The following is a 14,442-nucleotide window of genomic DNA, read 5'->3' as shown; positions in this document are numbered from 1 at the left end:
AGTTAACGAATAACTCTGTTAACGTGCATGGTTCCCATTACGAGCAGAAAAATTTGCTTTGTTTACCAAACAGTGTTTTTTAAGAGTGATCGTAACTGAACTGATGGGTTTTCGCTTCTACCAACAAACGAAAATTGACGAGAATTGCGATTATAGATAATCTTATCGCTCGCAGTCAGCATGTGAAACGAAGCAGAATCCTCCTAGAGTTTTGGAAAAGACAATGGGAATGGAATTCAATGAAGACGACATTTGAGAGAACTAATGAAGATACACAGCTAGGAACGGAACACAGGCGAACTACTATTAAACCGCTCATCCATATTCCTTTGCGGAGCTTCTAACGAATTGGTAGATGTTGGAGTAAAGATGTACCCGAAGTTTTGTTTCCGTGTTGCTATGTAGTGCCGCCATCTGCCATCAGTTTATCTAACTATGAGTAGATTGAATGATTGTACCGTTGTAAGCCTGTTGTTCTCTGTGGCGAGACTATTTAACGGGGAGATCAGTTCGAATTCGCGCCTTGAAGTTGGGAAAAACATAGACGAAATGAAGTATACGAAGGGTTTTAGCAGCCGGCTGATGTAAAGATGCATTTTGGAAAGAGAAAAAATGCAACTGCCCTTGCTGGAAATCGAACGTACGTCCTCATTATATATCTTTACATCAGTCAGCAGTTAAAAACCTTCGTATTGGTAGCGGACAGTGACATCATTCCCCGAACTCACGTGTCTCCTCAGCAAAAGCTTATGGACGAGATCTCATCTGAGGAAGGGAAATTCGAGGGAATCCTTCATTTTAAATGATATTAGAGAGGTGTGTGTGTGCGTGTGGGAAATCGCTCAAAGTTTTGTAGAAAAGGGTCATCCAAATGGAAGCTGCCCAACGACAATACAATCTCTCATTCCCGCAAAATCCTCAGAAAGAGGAAAAAGCCATTGGATAGGTTCCTTTTTAAAGTCACACAGAAAAAGAAATAATCACTGTGGGCCAGCAGATAAGCGAGTAATTATGGAGTACTAAACCACGCATGTACAACGAATTGATACATATTGGAATGCACGTGTACTGAACCTGAAGTGAATTTTTTTTTTTGTGTGTGATGGTTATGTGTAGTGCTGCCATCTGCCGTCAATCTTTCTAACTATCAGTGAAGTGTAATGATTGAATAATTGTGTCGGCGTAGGCCTGTTTGCTGTCTGCGGCGAGAATTTTCAACGGGGAGATCAGCTCGCAATCGCACCTTGAAGTTGAGAACCATGTAATTATTGACTAAATGCCATTTTTTCGTAAATGAATAATTGTGATACGAATCATCTAAACTTACATTATTTCCTACGAGAAAGTTTGATTCGATATACGAGTGATTCGGATAACGAGCACGTTTATGGAAACGAATTATGCTCGTTAACCCAAGTTCTACTGTATATTTCATGTTAATCAATTTCTGTTAATTTGAAAAATATAGACTGAAAATTCTCTGGAAAATATTCCTTGTACTTCCTTCAAACTCGGTATACCGCCTGCGAACGACAATCTTGCATAGGCCCCCCCCCCCTACCCCCTAATACTTTAAGAGTTTCATGATAAAATACATTTATAAATGCAGCCAATAAGCGTATCGGTTACATCCGCTCACTGGTTGCATTCTTCAAGTTTTATAAAAAAAACTTTTATAGTGTAATGTCGGTCTCAGTCATACTGTTTGCAAACCCGTTCAAGTTACGTACAAGTAAACAAGTTTACAATGTTTGGACTTTGTTTTTTTGTTACAAAACCTACATCTAGAAAAGCACTGCAAGCTCTAAAATTATTTTTAACGATGGATCTTCAGAGAAATTAGTTAAAAGGAAATATTTACCTCCTTGGTCGAGGAAATTGTTTAATCCATAATTCAAATTCCTCAAAGATTCCATTCTTGTTTTTTCCACAGAAAGCACAGATAGATAGATCAAAGGCGATAACGGCGGCGGGAAGTTTTCGTAATCCGGCACTGAAATGGAAATTGCCATTGAAATGAAGTAAAACATTACTAACCCTATTGTGAAAAACCATAAAGAAAAACAAGGACACGTAATAGTAATTTGTCATTGATTTTGTTTGTACAGCTTCACTAAAGAATGAAACGCATAAAAATGCTTTCTTTTTTCTTTTATTGTACATATTACTCCATCACCTAGATGCAACTTCCGCGTAGTATTTTACCAAGGTTTTGAAATGCACGTGTCGTTCATTTTTTAGTGTGTTTGAGCACGTGGGGGCGAAAAAAAGCACGTGATGTTGAATTTGATGTAAGGCCTGAATTACACCATAAAAGTTTTGCAAAATTGCTGTTTTAAAACTTGAAAAATACAACAACCAATAAACTGATCGGTTACATTCGAGCAAATGCAACCGATCAGTTTATTGGTTGTATTCTTCGAGTTTTATAAAAGCACGTTTACAAAAAAAAACTTTTATAGTGTAATCCCGGCCCAATGTGTTTAGAATCGTCTAATACATCGTTCCTCAATCTATGACCCGCAGACCATGGTGCTGGTAGGCCACAGGAACGTGATAAAAAAAATAATTCTAATTAACAATCAAATAATACAGTCGGCCCCGCTTAATTGGATATCAACGGTCTCAGCCTAGTGGAGGGGAGGGTTTCGGGTTCTGGTCCCCCAGCCCCCGGAATTTGAGAAAAATGACTGAAAAGAGGGTAAAAGATGGACAAATCTATAGTTCTATCACTTAGACCCCTAACGAAATTTCTTTCTACTGTCCTGGTTCCAGCACACAATGTCCGATTGAGTGGGGGGGGGGGGGGTGTTTCGATCGATTACGCGGGAAACAATTCAACTGCTGTTTAAAACCGTCAGTACAGTTTGTACATTGAAAACTGATGAAAAATCAATAACAATTCTTTAGTGCGCGGGTTAGGTCTCTCACATCCATACTGAATTAAATAGTCGAGTAAGCTCATATCATACACCCCTGAATGATTCGAGAAGAGTATATATGTAATACAAATACAAGAAGCCACAACAAGCAAAATGGCCACCTCTCTCCTAAGGGGTCATTCAAGTATTACGTAAGCAGATTTTCAGCTACTTTTGACCCCCCCCCCTCCCGTCAGCAAAATTTTGTCAGCAGCTCAGAATATTTCATATCTTCAAAAAGGGGTGGTTGATGACGTAAGCAACCTTCAAACCCCCCCCCCTTCCCCCCATTTCGACACATTTGGCACATTTTCAGATCACTGAAGCCGGCCTGCGGCACATACAAAGATCACTTAAGTAACCCGCGGCACAGCTCCAGGATCGCTTAAACGATCCGTGGCACATTTAGGGATCCCTTCAGTGACATGTGGCACAATTTTAGAGCACTTAAGTGCCCCCAGTGCGGTTCTACATCACTCAAGTTACCCGCGGAGCATTCCCAGATTACTTAAGTGATCCGTGGCATAATTACGAATCAATTGAGTGATGCGTTGCACAGTTCCAGAGCACTTAAGGGGCCCGGCCACATTTCCAAAGCACTTAAGCGGCCCGAACGCATCTCCTGAGCACTTGAAGGATACGTGAAACATTGATGGCTCTGTAAGGTGGTATTTATCATTAGGGGAGAATGTTAGTTCGGGTGCCCCAAACTAGGAAAGGGTTTTTCTCGTTTTTGGCGCACCGAGTGAGATGTCATTAAGATTGGTGACGTCAACATCATCGCAACCCCGCTCCCCCCCTTCCCTCCCTCGATTCTGACGTAATACTTGAATGACCCCTAACGGATACCTCCCGTTAGCGGAAACTTATGATCCCCGTCCAGTGGGATAGGACTTTAATGTATATTCCACTCCCCGTTAGTGGATACTCTCGATAGTGGACAGTAAAATGAAGCAAAATCTAATTTCTTTCCTTCAAAACTAATTTATTAATTTTTGTGACGAACCGAGAATTTTAAATGTTCAATTCCAAGCTGTGGTTGGTAAATACGATAAATCGCCAATTCAATTACTTAACTGAACGAAACTGTGGTCCAGGATGGTGAATTCGAATGGTAATGTTGATTCTGTTTGCACATGCTTATACGTGCGAAGAAAGCCAACATTACGAGACTGATAATGACTTTATTTCTTCACACTTATTTTTATTCTAATTAGTTTTCATTGCGAAATATGTGAAGTGCACGCATCATGTACTGGTAAAAATAATTAATTGGTTTAATGAAGCTACCTAAAGGTTATAAATTTGTCCATATTTATCAGACTTTCGAACTTCATTTGGGAATTACGCATAATTGCCGATAAAAGTTATTAAATGCAGTGAAACTTAATCAAACTTTCTTTATCGAGAGATGATTGGTGATTATGCACAACCGCCGGTGAACCACTTGCACACACAGTAACACATACACATTTTAATATTAACATGTATAAGAACCAATTGCGCCCGAAGCTAAAGGCCGTATATAAAACGTGGTTCTACTGTATATCGTACCTACCTAGCCATTAGCGGAAACTCCTCGTTCGTACCACGGGTGTCCGTTATTGGTAGTGTTCTGTATAGTTATTGTTTACATGCATAAAGTGCATTATTGAGATTGTCAGAGACAGAATAAGCTTACGAGGCACGTAATTAAATTTGATATAGAATGAATGCTGGTTGGTATATGTCATGGGGAATTTTAAAAATTTATTATAGGATAACAGAGAACATGCATAAATCTTTGGCTAATATTTTATTTTTGATGTCACTGCCATTATTTGGGATCACACTAATAGTTTTCGTTCAAAAAGTTGGCAATTATATTTATAATTTATCTATAAAAAAGCAACTAACGTTAAAAATGTCACCAATCGACATGTTTTTGCATATTCTTTCAACAGGTAAATTTGATGCTTTTAAAACAGTGAAAATTTCTGCTTTACACGATCGCAACAGCTGTTCTTTTATCACTGCCATCTGGTGATCCCAAAGTATCACAAAAAAGCAAACATTCCATGATTTTAAAAAGCATCGATGATACATTTTGCTTAGAAAGAGGGGAAAAAAAAATTTTGTTTTTTGTTAGGGGCCGTTCAAGTATTACGTCAGCAAATTTTTAGTCAGTGGAGAAATTCGTCATCAGCTCTGCCCCTGTGAATCCTAACGCATATTGGTGGGATCAGAGACGTATACAGGTGGGAGTGGGCATGGGGGGTCTCATGGCCCCCCCGACGATCAAAAAAATTATTTTTAATGCAAAAAATATATTTTTTTTTAAATTGAAATTTTGGGAGAAAATACCTTTACGTGTCGTTACAATCAATTTCTGTTAATTTCAATGCCATTTCAATGCTATGAACTCAAAATTTATCTTTAATAAATTCATTTCGACCCGCCCTCTGAGCCATATAATGCTAAGTCGCATAAAGGCCCATTAAGTGACCCGCTGATCAAATATGATCCTGGGGGTTATCTGATGCGCCCTGCTCTCCTCAAACCTAATTTTGTAAAAATGAACTAAGCGGTACATTTACAGATCGCTTAAGTGACCCGTGGTACAATTCCAGAGCATTTAAGTGGCCCGTGGCACATTTTCAGATCACTTATATGGCCCGGGACACAGTTCCAGAACGCTTAAGAGATCCGTGACATGTGACGTAGTTTTAGTTCGCTTAAGTGTCTCCCAGTGGGGTTTTGCATCACTCAAGTTACCTGCGGCACATTCTCAGATTGTTCAAGTGTGTTTGTGATCCACGGCATATAATTACGGATCACTTGATTGATGCGCGGCACAGTTCCAGAGCACTTGAGCGGCCCGGACACATTTCAAGATCACTTGGGTCCGCGAAACATTTAGAGATCACTAAAGTGATTCTTGTAGGGCACTTATCAATAGTGGGGGGGGGGATGTTTCTTCAAGAGTGCCCACAAACTATCGAAATGTTTTTCTCGTTTTTGGCGCACCGAGTAAGATTTGGCGCAACGAGATTAAGAATATTTCATATTTTCATAAAGGGTGGTTGATTATGTAAGCATCACCCGAACCCCATTCCCCCTTGTCATCAGTCAGCAAATCGGAACTCCCCATCGATGCTGACGTAATACTTGAATGGCCCCATGGCAAGAAATTTCCTAAAAAAATACACGTACGTACGTACTAACAGGTATCGCTTTCTATCCATCCATCCATCACAGGCACGGATCCAGAGTAATATGCTGAGGAGGGAAAATTTGTGGGAGCAAAGAGCGTATGGTGCATTATATGTCCGGTAATTGTATTTCTGGCTTTTGGAAGCTATCTATTCTGGATCCAGGAGGGGGGGAGGCACCCACTCTGATTAGTTGCAGAGTCATCTATCAGTGGCAACTGTAATTATTTTGACTTAATTTTTCGTTATTAAAGAAATTCCCACGATTTCCTCCGAAATATACATCAAGATACCACCCGAGTACAATAAAGGTTGCAAAAATAAGTAATTTTTTTTGGCTTAATATTTTCCCACAGGTTTTTCTTCGCAGTATGCTATATCTGAATCATTTTCTAGGTTAAAAGAATGGTTTTTGGTACGTTATATCCGCAGTTTAAAATCAACTAAAATTAATTTGTTTTCGAAAAATTAGATGTTTGCAGTTGTATTCAATACATTTGTTTTCTTGAGTGTTTTATATGTTCTGATACCGTTAAGAAATGACAGTGTATTGGTAATTGGAATGAAATGGCTTCAGACGATCTAATGTTTGAATTTTGGTTGCTCAAAATTGCTCCATATTTTTGACAGATGTAACAGACTGTTAGAAGCGGAATTTTTTTTTTGTATGTGAAAGATTTGTGGCTTGAAGAACCATGTTTTATCTGACGCCTTTGCTATTCTGAATATTCGGCTTTGTTTATAAGAAATCATCAAGGAATTTTAGTTTTTTTTTAAATCTAAACTGAGCAAATGCCGGTAATTCATAAAGTCAAAGTGATATTGTTTTGACATAATTTTCACTCCAAATGACCATAAAAGAATGAGAGTAATTATGATTAGAGTTCCCATACTCCGAGTTTCTCCTCAAAAATTGCTTATCCGAATATAGCCAAATTTTTTTTGGATATCTTAAAGAGACCATGGGAGAGAGGTCTAAGAAGAAAAAAAAAAAAGTTAAATTTTCGACCACCAGGTGAAAAAGTGGCGTTTTTATTGACTCCATATAGCGTATATGTATGTACTAAGTTTCAACGGAATACCTCCACCAGAACGGGCACTACATAGGTCTGAGTAGTTTCAGTATACTCTGCTGACTTATGTAGCGCAGGTTCTGGTAGACGTATAACATTGAAACTTGGTATGTAGGCTATATGGACCATGGGCAAATGTAAAATGTAATAGAAAGAGCTACTTTTTCCACCTGGTGGTCCGAAATTGAACTATTTTTTGTTACTTCATAAATATCCCCATGGTCTCATTATGATATCCTAGATATTTAGCTGAATTCTGCTAAGCAGTTTTTGAGAAAAAACTACTCAGAGTACGGGAACTTTAAATACAATCACATTGTCTGTACATTTGCGTCCGACAGAAATACCTTCAAAACAAGCGGAATTTGGCGGCTAATTTTTCAAATGTTTTACTGCATAAATTGAACACTCAATTAAACTTGAAAAAAATCACCGTGAAGTATAAAATTTTGTTTTATCGGATGTAGCGAATCAACTATAAAAATCGGAAAAAATATATCGTATCTTTCGTGTTGCCTTATCTTATATTTAATGGAAACAAATTCATATTGAACGCAAATATACATGCGTGACCTTTCAAAAATTTATAATAATGCATTTAGTATCATTACTAGATTGGAGATAAGAAAAATGAATAACAACAACACACTAAAATATGCAGTGACGGTCTATTTTATAAATATGGAAGACTGTTTGCAGCAACAGTAAGAACACGAAACAAGCACTATTGTAACAACATTAATACGTTGGCCACCAGAGGTTTATTTATATGGGGGCTAAACGGGCTATAGTCCAGGGCGGCAAATTTAAGGAATGACTGGTCAAAAAGTAGTGAAGTGGGAGAACGGTGGCAAAATGATAAATCCGCTTCTGCCAAGAGATCAAGGAACTATCAAATCTGTGAGCAACGAAGAGTGTGCGAGCATGTGAGTAAGAGTGAGTAAGTATGGGAGTGACGGAAAGAGTGATCTATCATAGGAGTGAGTTGGAAAAAACATGTGTCAATGTCAGTGAGTGACTGAATGAGTGGCCCAGTGAGCGAGGAATGAATAGAATGAACCAGAGAGAGGGAAAGCATGTGCATGCTGAAAAGAGTGACATATAGAGAGGGATCAGGTCAGTTAATAACCAAAAGAGTACAAGCATGGGAGTGTCCGAAAGATTGACTTGAAGAGCAATGAATAAGGTCGTGAGGCAAAAAATAGTGACAAAGAAGTTGCGCAGGCATGGGAGTGACCGAAACACTGACATAGACAGCAAGGAACAACAAAAGGAGTTACATTGAGAGATCGTGAGAGAAACATGGGAATGACCTGGAAAACGTGTCAGTAAGTGATTGAGTGACCTAGAGAGTAATCATGTGAGAAACTAAAAGAGCGTCTTAGAGACAAAGGCGTATTAAAAGGAAAGGGGTGGGGAGGGGCGACTGAAAAATTTCAGGTTGAATGGTCAAGAAAATTAGATTGGAATTGAAGAAGGGCGGCAAAATTGTTCTATAGCCCACAGGTAGCTAAACCATAACTGTCTCTGAGGGCCACACTTGCACCCAGAACACACATTTCGGCATGTACCATTTCGTTAAAAATTCCGTAGTAAAGTAGCTGTAGTTACGATGTCGAAGTTGATATTAGAGACAATCAATTTACTGCTCAAGAGAGTTTGATTTTGTCCAACTCTAATTAAATAACACAGAGGAACAATGTCTGGCTTTAAGTTTATCCTTACGCTATTTGCCTTCAATGTTAGCTACATTTTACTAGCCGCATCTGCGTTTTGGAAAACAGATTTTTGACCGGCAAGATTGGAACAACACTATGTGCGTCGCGAGTGCGATAGACAAAATACACCACCCATACAAAAAAATGTCCGGTGGAACCCTCGATGATAATGAAGCTGTTCCATGGAACTCAAATTATGGAATATTTATCCAAAAAATAGTGTCCTATTGCCGTAGCAACACCATTAATAGCTCCAAGGCAAAATGAAAGAGGGCTTAGGCACCACCTCTTAAATACATATTTATTGTCGTAAATGAATGTGCCAGATCTTATCGTGGAAGCGCCTACTATACAACTGAGGTCACCACATGCTGCATTCGTTTTATACATTAAAAATTCATAATAGAGGGGATCCCTGCGTAAATGAAGTCCACGTACTCTGCGCACAGAATTTCAATATCTGTGGAGAATGACAAATACCACGCTACCTTATACGGTTTTTCTGTGGGGGAAAAACTACACGGAAGCATTCATTCTCAGACTCTAAACGTCCATATTCACCATGATAAAAAAAACAAAAACGGTGCCTTCTTGGTTCTTTTTTTCCATAACTAATTAACGGCTAAAAATACAACTTTATCAGCAAAATATGCCTTCCAGAAAATAATGAAAACTAAAGTTTTATATTATATATGTGAAAAACAAAATTGAACTTGCACCCCTTCAGAATCTTATCAAATGAAAATCCCAACTGTTATAAGTCTTCGGTTTATATTGATGACTGGTTTTCGACTAATGTACAGCATTAAAAAAAACATTTGATATTAATAAATATTTTATGAGCAATAATATTAGTTAATGTATCGAGTTTTCTTCAAAATTTTAACAGTTGCTGTTTGTATCAAAAATAATACGAGTACAACCCGCGAGGGTTTTTTTTTTTCGGTCTGTTGTTGAAGAGGCTTGACTGACTGATTGAAAGAACTACAGTAGAACATCGATTATCAAAAACAATTGAGGACTGGGGATGTTCGGATAACTGGTACAATTCTTTTCCGTGAATGATCAATGTCATAGGAGCAATGTGAAGAATAGAAACAGTGATATTAAACACAAAACTGTTTTGTATCACACGTCTTACAAATAGCACAAAATCACTGGCCTAGTTCAAAAAATTACAGAAATAAAATTAACAAAGTTACAGAAGGTCCTTTTAGAAAGAGGCTTTGACCTCGAGCCCGGCATTAAAATTCCTGTCCCAAGTTCAAAATGGCCATTAACGTAGGGGCCTGCAGTTCAGGAAAAGACCAAAATTTTCTTTCGCTTCACTAAAAGCACTAGCGGATTTTCTACATCGCGCGCAAATTTGAATTTTCCGAATGCAACACTCTCGCTTAACCGACGTTTTGGTTAATCGATGCTCTACTTCACATGTACGGGAGCATCGGATCGATATTACACTTTTACTAAAATAGAGAGCAATTTTAATTTGTAAAAATTTACTTATATCATTTTACAATAAGCAACAGTCAACTGATGAAATTTTGCAGTAAAATAAATATTTAAACTAACATTTTTTAAAATTATTTTTCATCATTACAAAATATTTTTTTTCTGTGCAGCTCTGATTAGAGCGGGCAACAGTATATTTCATAGTATTGTTCATATTTCAGAGAGATATTTCGTATAACAGCAGAGATTCCAGAGTAGCGATATTTCGTATTGTACATATGAACTCAATATGCGAGAGAAAGTATTGGAGTTTCCGGAAATTCCTGAACTTGGTTATGACGAGTGACGACGCACGCACACGCACATTCGGCTATGTCCTTCACGTATATAAACAGATGGCGCCACGAACAAGAACCATAATTATTTTCCAACAAAAACAAAACCGCTTTTAATGCATGCGTTTTTACAACGGTGATTTTTCAACGGAGTGTATTAATTATAGTGTATTTCGTTTTGTGTGTTCACCCATTTAGTTTTTTTTCTGAATTGAAGATTGCCTAGTTCTATAATAAATTACCCCGGGGACATCTTAACACAGCCCCCGGCCCTGTGAGGAATGGCCCAGGGGTCCTCCTCGGGTGAATATTGGCATTGAGATCATTTTATCGCACTACGGTCATTTTTTGCACACGAAGGCTAATTAGACCAGGACCTACAATGCATTGCAGTTTCCGAACGGCAGAATTCTTTTATACTCAACGAGAGGTTGGTGTGCTAATCCCTCGAAGTGGAACTCCCTGCGGTAGCAATCTTTCTCTGTGGTCATGTCGCCGTTTCTGAGGCACCCCCTGCGTCAGGAAAGTTTCTGACAGGGACGAACCTGGTATCGAACTCGCGACACCTCTACACATCCTTTGGTACTTTAGGTGAGTATTTTATTGACCTGGGCTATCGTGTCCGATAATGGGCTCAGGTGTTGTCAGAAAAAGCAGAGACGCCGCTTCGTCAACTTCTTATTTTTCCCAAGCGGAAATTCGAGCAATTGACAAGGGTCACATAATTTTAGGGCTTGTCTCGGGGGTCCTTCTGGAGGCAGATTTGCTTTATCACCTGTGGGCTGTACAAATTTTTCCGAACTTCATCCATTCTGTTTTGTTTCTTTTACTTATTCCCCTAAATTAGCCGCCCTGGACTATAGCCCGCTTAGCCACCCACTTCCCGTAAATATTCCTGTGTCTTAGTCACTCTTTTGGACGTTCGCATGCTTTCACATCCTCTAGGTCAGTTCTCAAACTGTACGCCACCGATCTTTGTCAGGGGCGCTGCGGAACGGCTGCCACGATGAAAGTTTTTCGAAAAGATTCTTTGTTAAACTGCTCTGGAGAGATGCGAATAAGCGTTGAAAGGGGCACCGAGGGTGGAAAATGTTTAAGAACCCCTGTTCCGTCATTGTTTTAGTCTTTCTCACCAGGTCATTCTTTTTTGTCTCTCACATACCGACACACTCTAGGTCAGGGAATTCGAAAGTAAAACTTCTTGCAGAACGTTTAACAGTTATAAGGCTAATACAGAAATCCAATTTTTGAATAATTATCCGAGGAATATTTATCCCTACTGCCGTCTCAACAGCGTTATAGCCCCAGGGCAAAATGAAAGAGGGCTTTGGAACCGCCTCGTAATTTACATTCACAAATTATTACGCAAGATGTTATCGTGGAAGCCCCTAGGGAACTGAGGTCCCCGTTGCGTTTCATGCGCCACGAGAGTCGCGTGTCAAGATTGCCCGGGGTGTTCCGTAAATTCCGCAATTCAAGAATCCTCACTTCTAGTGGATAAATAATTTCCGGAAACACATCGTTTTTACAAGTTATAATTCCCCAATGAAACGGAAAGTGATATTCATAAACTTCTGGTTCAAAAATAAAGAAAAAATCGATGTGAAAAAATTCAATGTCACTGTTTCTAAGTTGTTTAGTCATCCAAGAGTGGTCCGGAGTTTTCTTCAACGACAATATCTCCTTGAAATTTAAAATAAAGAACAGCGTTGTGAGTGAGTATCGGCAACACTAAATCGCTAATTTTTCTTTCGAAAAAAACTTCCTTGTTTCTTAAGGGTTCCGGGGCGTTTGATCATGCGGAGAACCCGGAAAAAGAGGTCACGGATACTCTTGTTAGCCCCCATTTACTAAGGGCGACGAGTTCACCCTTATTTCCCAGGAAAATCTCGCATTTTAGAGAATTTTAAGCACTAATACTATCAAAATTGAAATATTGTTATTGAGAATTCGAATCATTTATTAAGCATGGAAAAAAAATTCAGTATTTTAAATAATAGTATGGTGAATGTGGTGAGCTGTGTGTGAAGTGCAGGCGCGATTCAAGTCTCGGCAACTTTTTGCTAAAATAAGCCCTAGCTGAGCGCTGGATTTTTTTTTTTTTGCTTCCCACGAATGCGTGTGCTGCACACGGTGTGGCTATAATTTTTTAAAATTAAATTTAAAAGTCTTAGTCCAATTCTTCGTGAAGAATTAGTTATTTTTTGACGCCGTTCTTATATTTTGTAACTGGTGTTCAGGAATAAGTCTTTTCTCAAAAGAGCAAATATTTAATCCTGAGTAGTTACTAGTAACTATAAATTCCCGAATAAATTAAACGTAGAAGTTTATTTGCATGAGCAGTTTGTAAATGAATATGCACTAAGAAATAGAAAACATATATTTCAAAAACATTTTTTTTGAGGGGTATTATTGACGCATATTTTCAGTTTTAACACAGATTTTTAACGACTTTTCGGGTAATTTTTAATGCATATTTTGGCAATTTTATTTATTTAAATATACCACGCTACAGAGAACAATCCAATTACGGCAAGGTATGACGTAGAAATGTAAAAACAATAAAATCAAACAGGATAGAATGCAATACAGATATAAAATACAAAAAAATTTTGAGTGCATATTTAGCTACTTTTTTAGTGCAAATAATCCGGGCTCCAGTTATGACAGTACGATTTCATATCACTATGAATGGTGAATTAAAAATTTTTTAATTGGTATCAAATCTTGGAGAAATTTTTTATAAACATTTATTAACACTAGAACGATATCATTTTGACCGCACTTGGAGAAAATTGATTTCGAATTTTTTCCCATCGATTTTTTTTACCTTTGAAACTGCATGCATTAAATTTCATGAAATTTCTGTGATGAAACTTTCTTTTCATTCACCTTTTATTTTATTCTTTTTTTGGAATTCACACAAAATGTCTTATACATTTTATATCTTTTGTTTTGATACTTCGATAGGGGTTTTGCTGTGCTTAATGTACAGCGTACTGTAAATTTTTCAGTTCTTGTGATTCATTGCTTAATTTTCACTTTAAAGTCCACTGACCAGGTTTTCGTCGGCTCTGTTTTGATATTTGACAAACAAGAAATTTGAAAATGAAGCAATCTTCCTCACTGTTTTCAATTCATAAGCATAAATTTGGATTTGTTTGATAACTTCTATGAATGCATAGATATTGGGATAAGGCGCTCTTGCGTTAAAGCGAGTATGAATGATTCACGCGAGCGCGCGTTCGTTGTGTTCCAACTGCTTCCAATTTATCATAAACCCATATTCACGTTACTAAAAAGTAGCAAAATTCCCACCTAAGTATCTGCTGTACAGTAAGCATAGTTCTACAGCTTTCGGTCCTCCGGTAGGATGGACGTCAAATCTTCCGCAAAACAGTTTTTGACCTTTGAAAACCAAACACACCCCGCTTCTCATCTCATTGAGATATCGAAGCGTTCCTGGAGGATGGGTGTGTCTGGAAATTTTATTAAATATCTTCAGAATAATAAATAAAAATATTACATATAGATTGCACATATAATCAATGTTCGTCAATGGACGTATCATAATATACGGAGGAAGAAATTAAAGAACTCCGAAAGGTATAACCGCCAGATCACGCTCTTGTTATGGTAAAGAGTTGATTTGAATAATCGTAGTATCGCCAAGACTAATTAAGATTGATTGTCTCTGGAATATAATCTCAACTTAAAAGTTGATTAGACATTCGTCAGTACGAAATGTCGAT

General features: G+C 38.1%; 1 protein-coding gene across 1 annotated transcript in view; it reads right to left on the bottom strand.

Annotated features, from left to right (window-relative positions):
• Positions 1 to 14,442, bottom strand: part of LOC149083634 (very long chain fatty acid elongase AAEL008004-like) — a 47,071-nt gene that overhangs the window by 14,876 nt on the left and 17,753 nt on the right. The window contains exon 2 of the mRNA XM_089234118.1: positions 1,862 to 1,993. Within this exon, the coding sequence (XP_089090244.1) occupies positions 1,862 to 1,916 (55 nt within the window). The 5' untranslated portion in view covers positions 1,917 to 1,993. The remainder of the gene's footprint in view (positions 1 to 1,861; positions 1,994 to 14,442) is intronic.

Source organism: Pholcus phalangioides, unplaced genomic scaffold (genome assembly GCF_987345545.1).
Source record: "Pholcus phalangioides strain wild (caught in Gottingen) unplaced genomic scaffold, Ppha-v1.0 ptg000008l_1, whole genome shotgun sequence".
Lineage (NCBI taxonomy): Eukaryota > Metazoa > Arthropoda > Arachnida > Araneae > Pholcidae > Pholcus > Pholcus phalangioides.
This window is presented reverse-complemented; position numbering and strand designations above follow the sequence as displayed.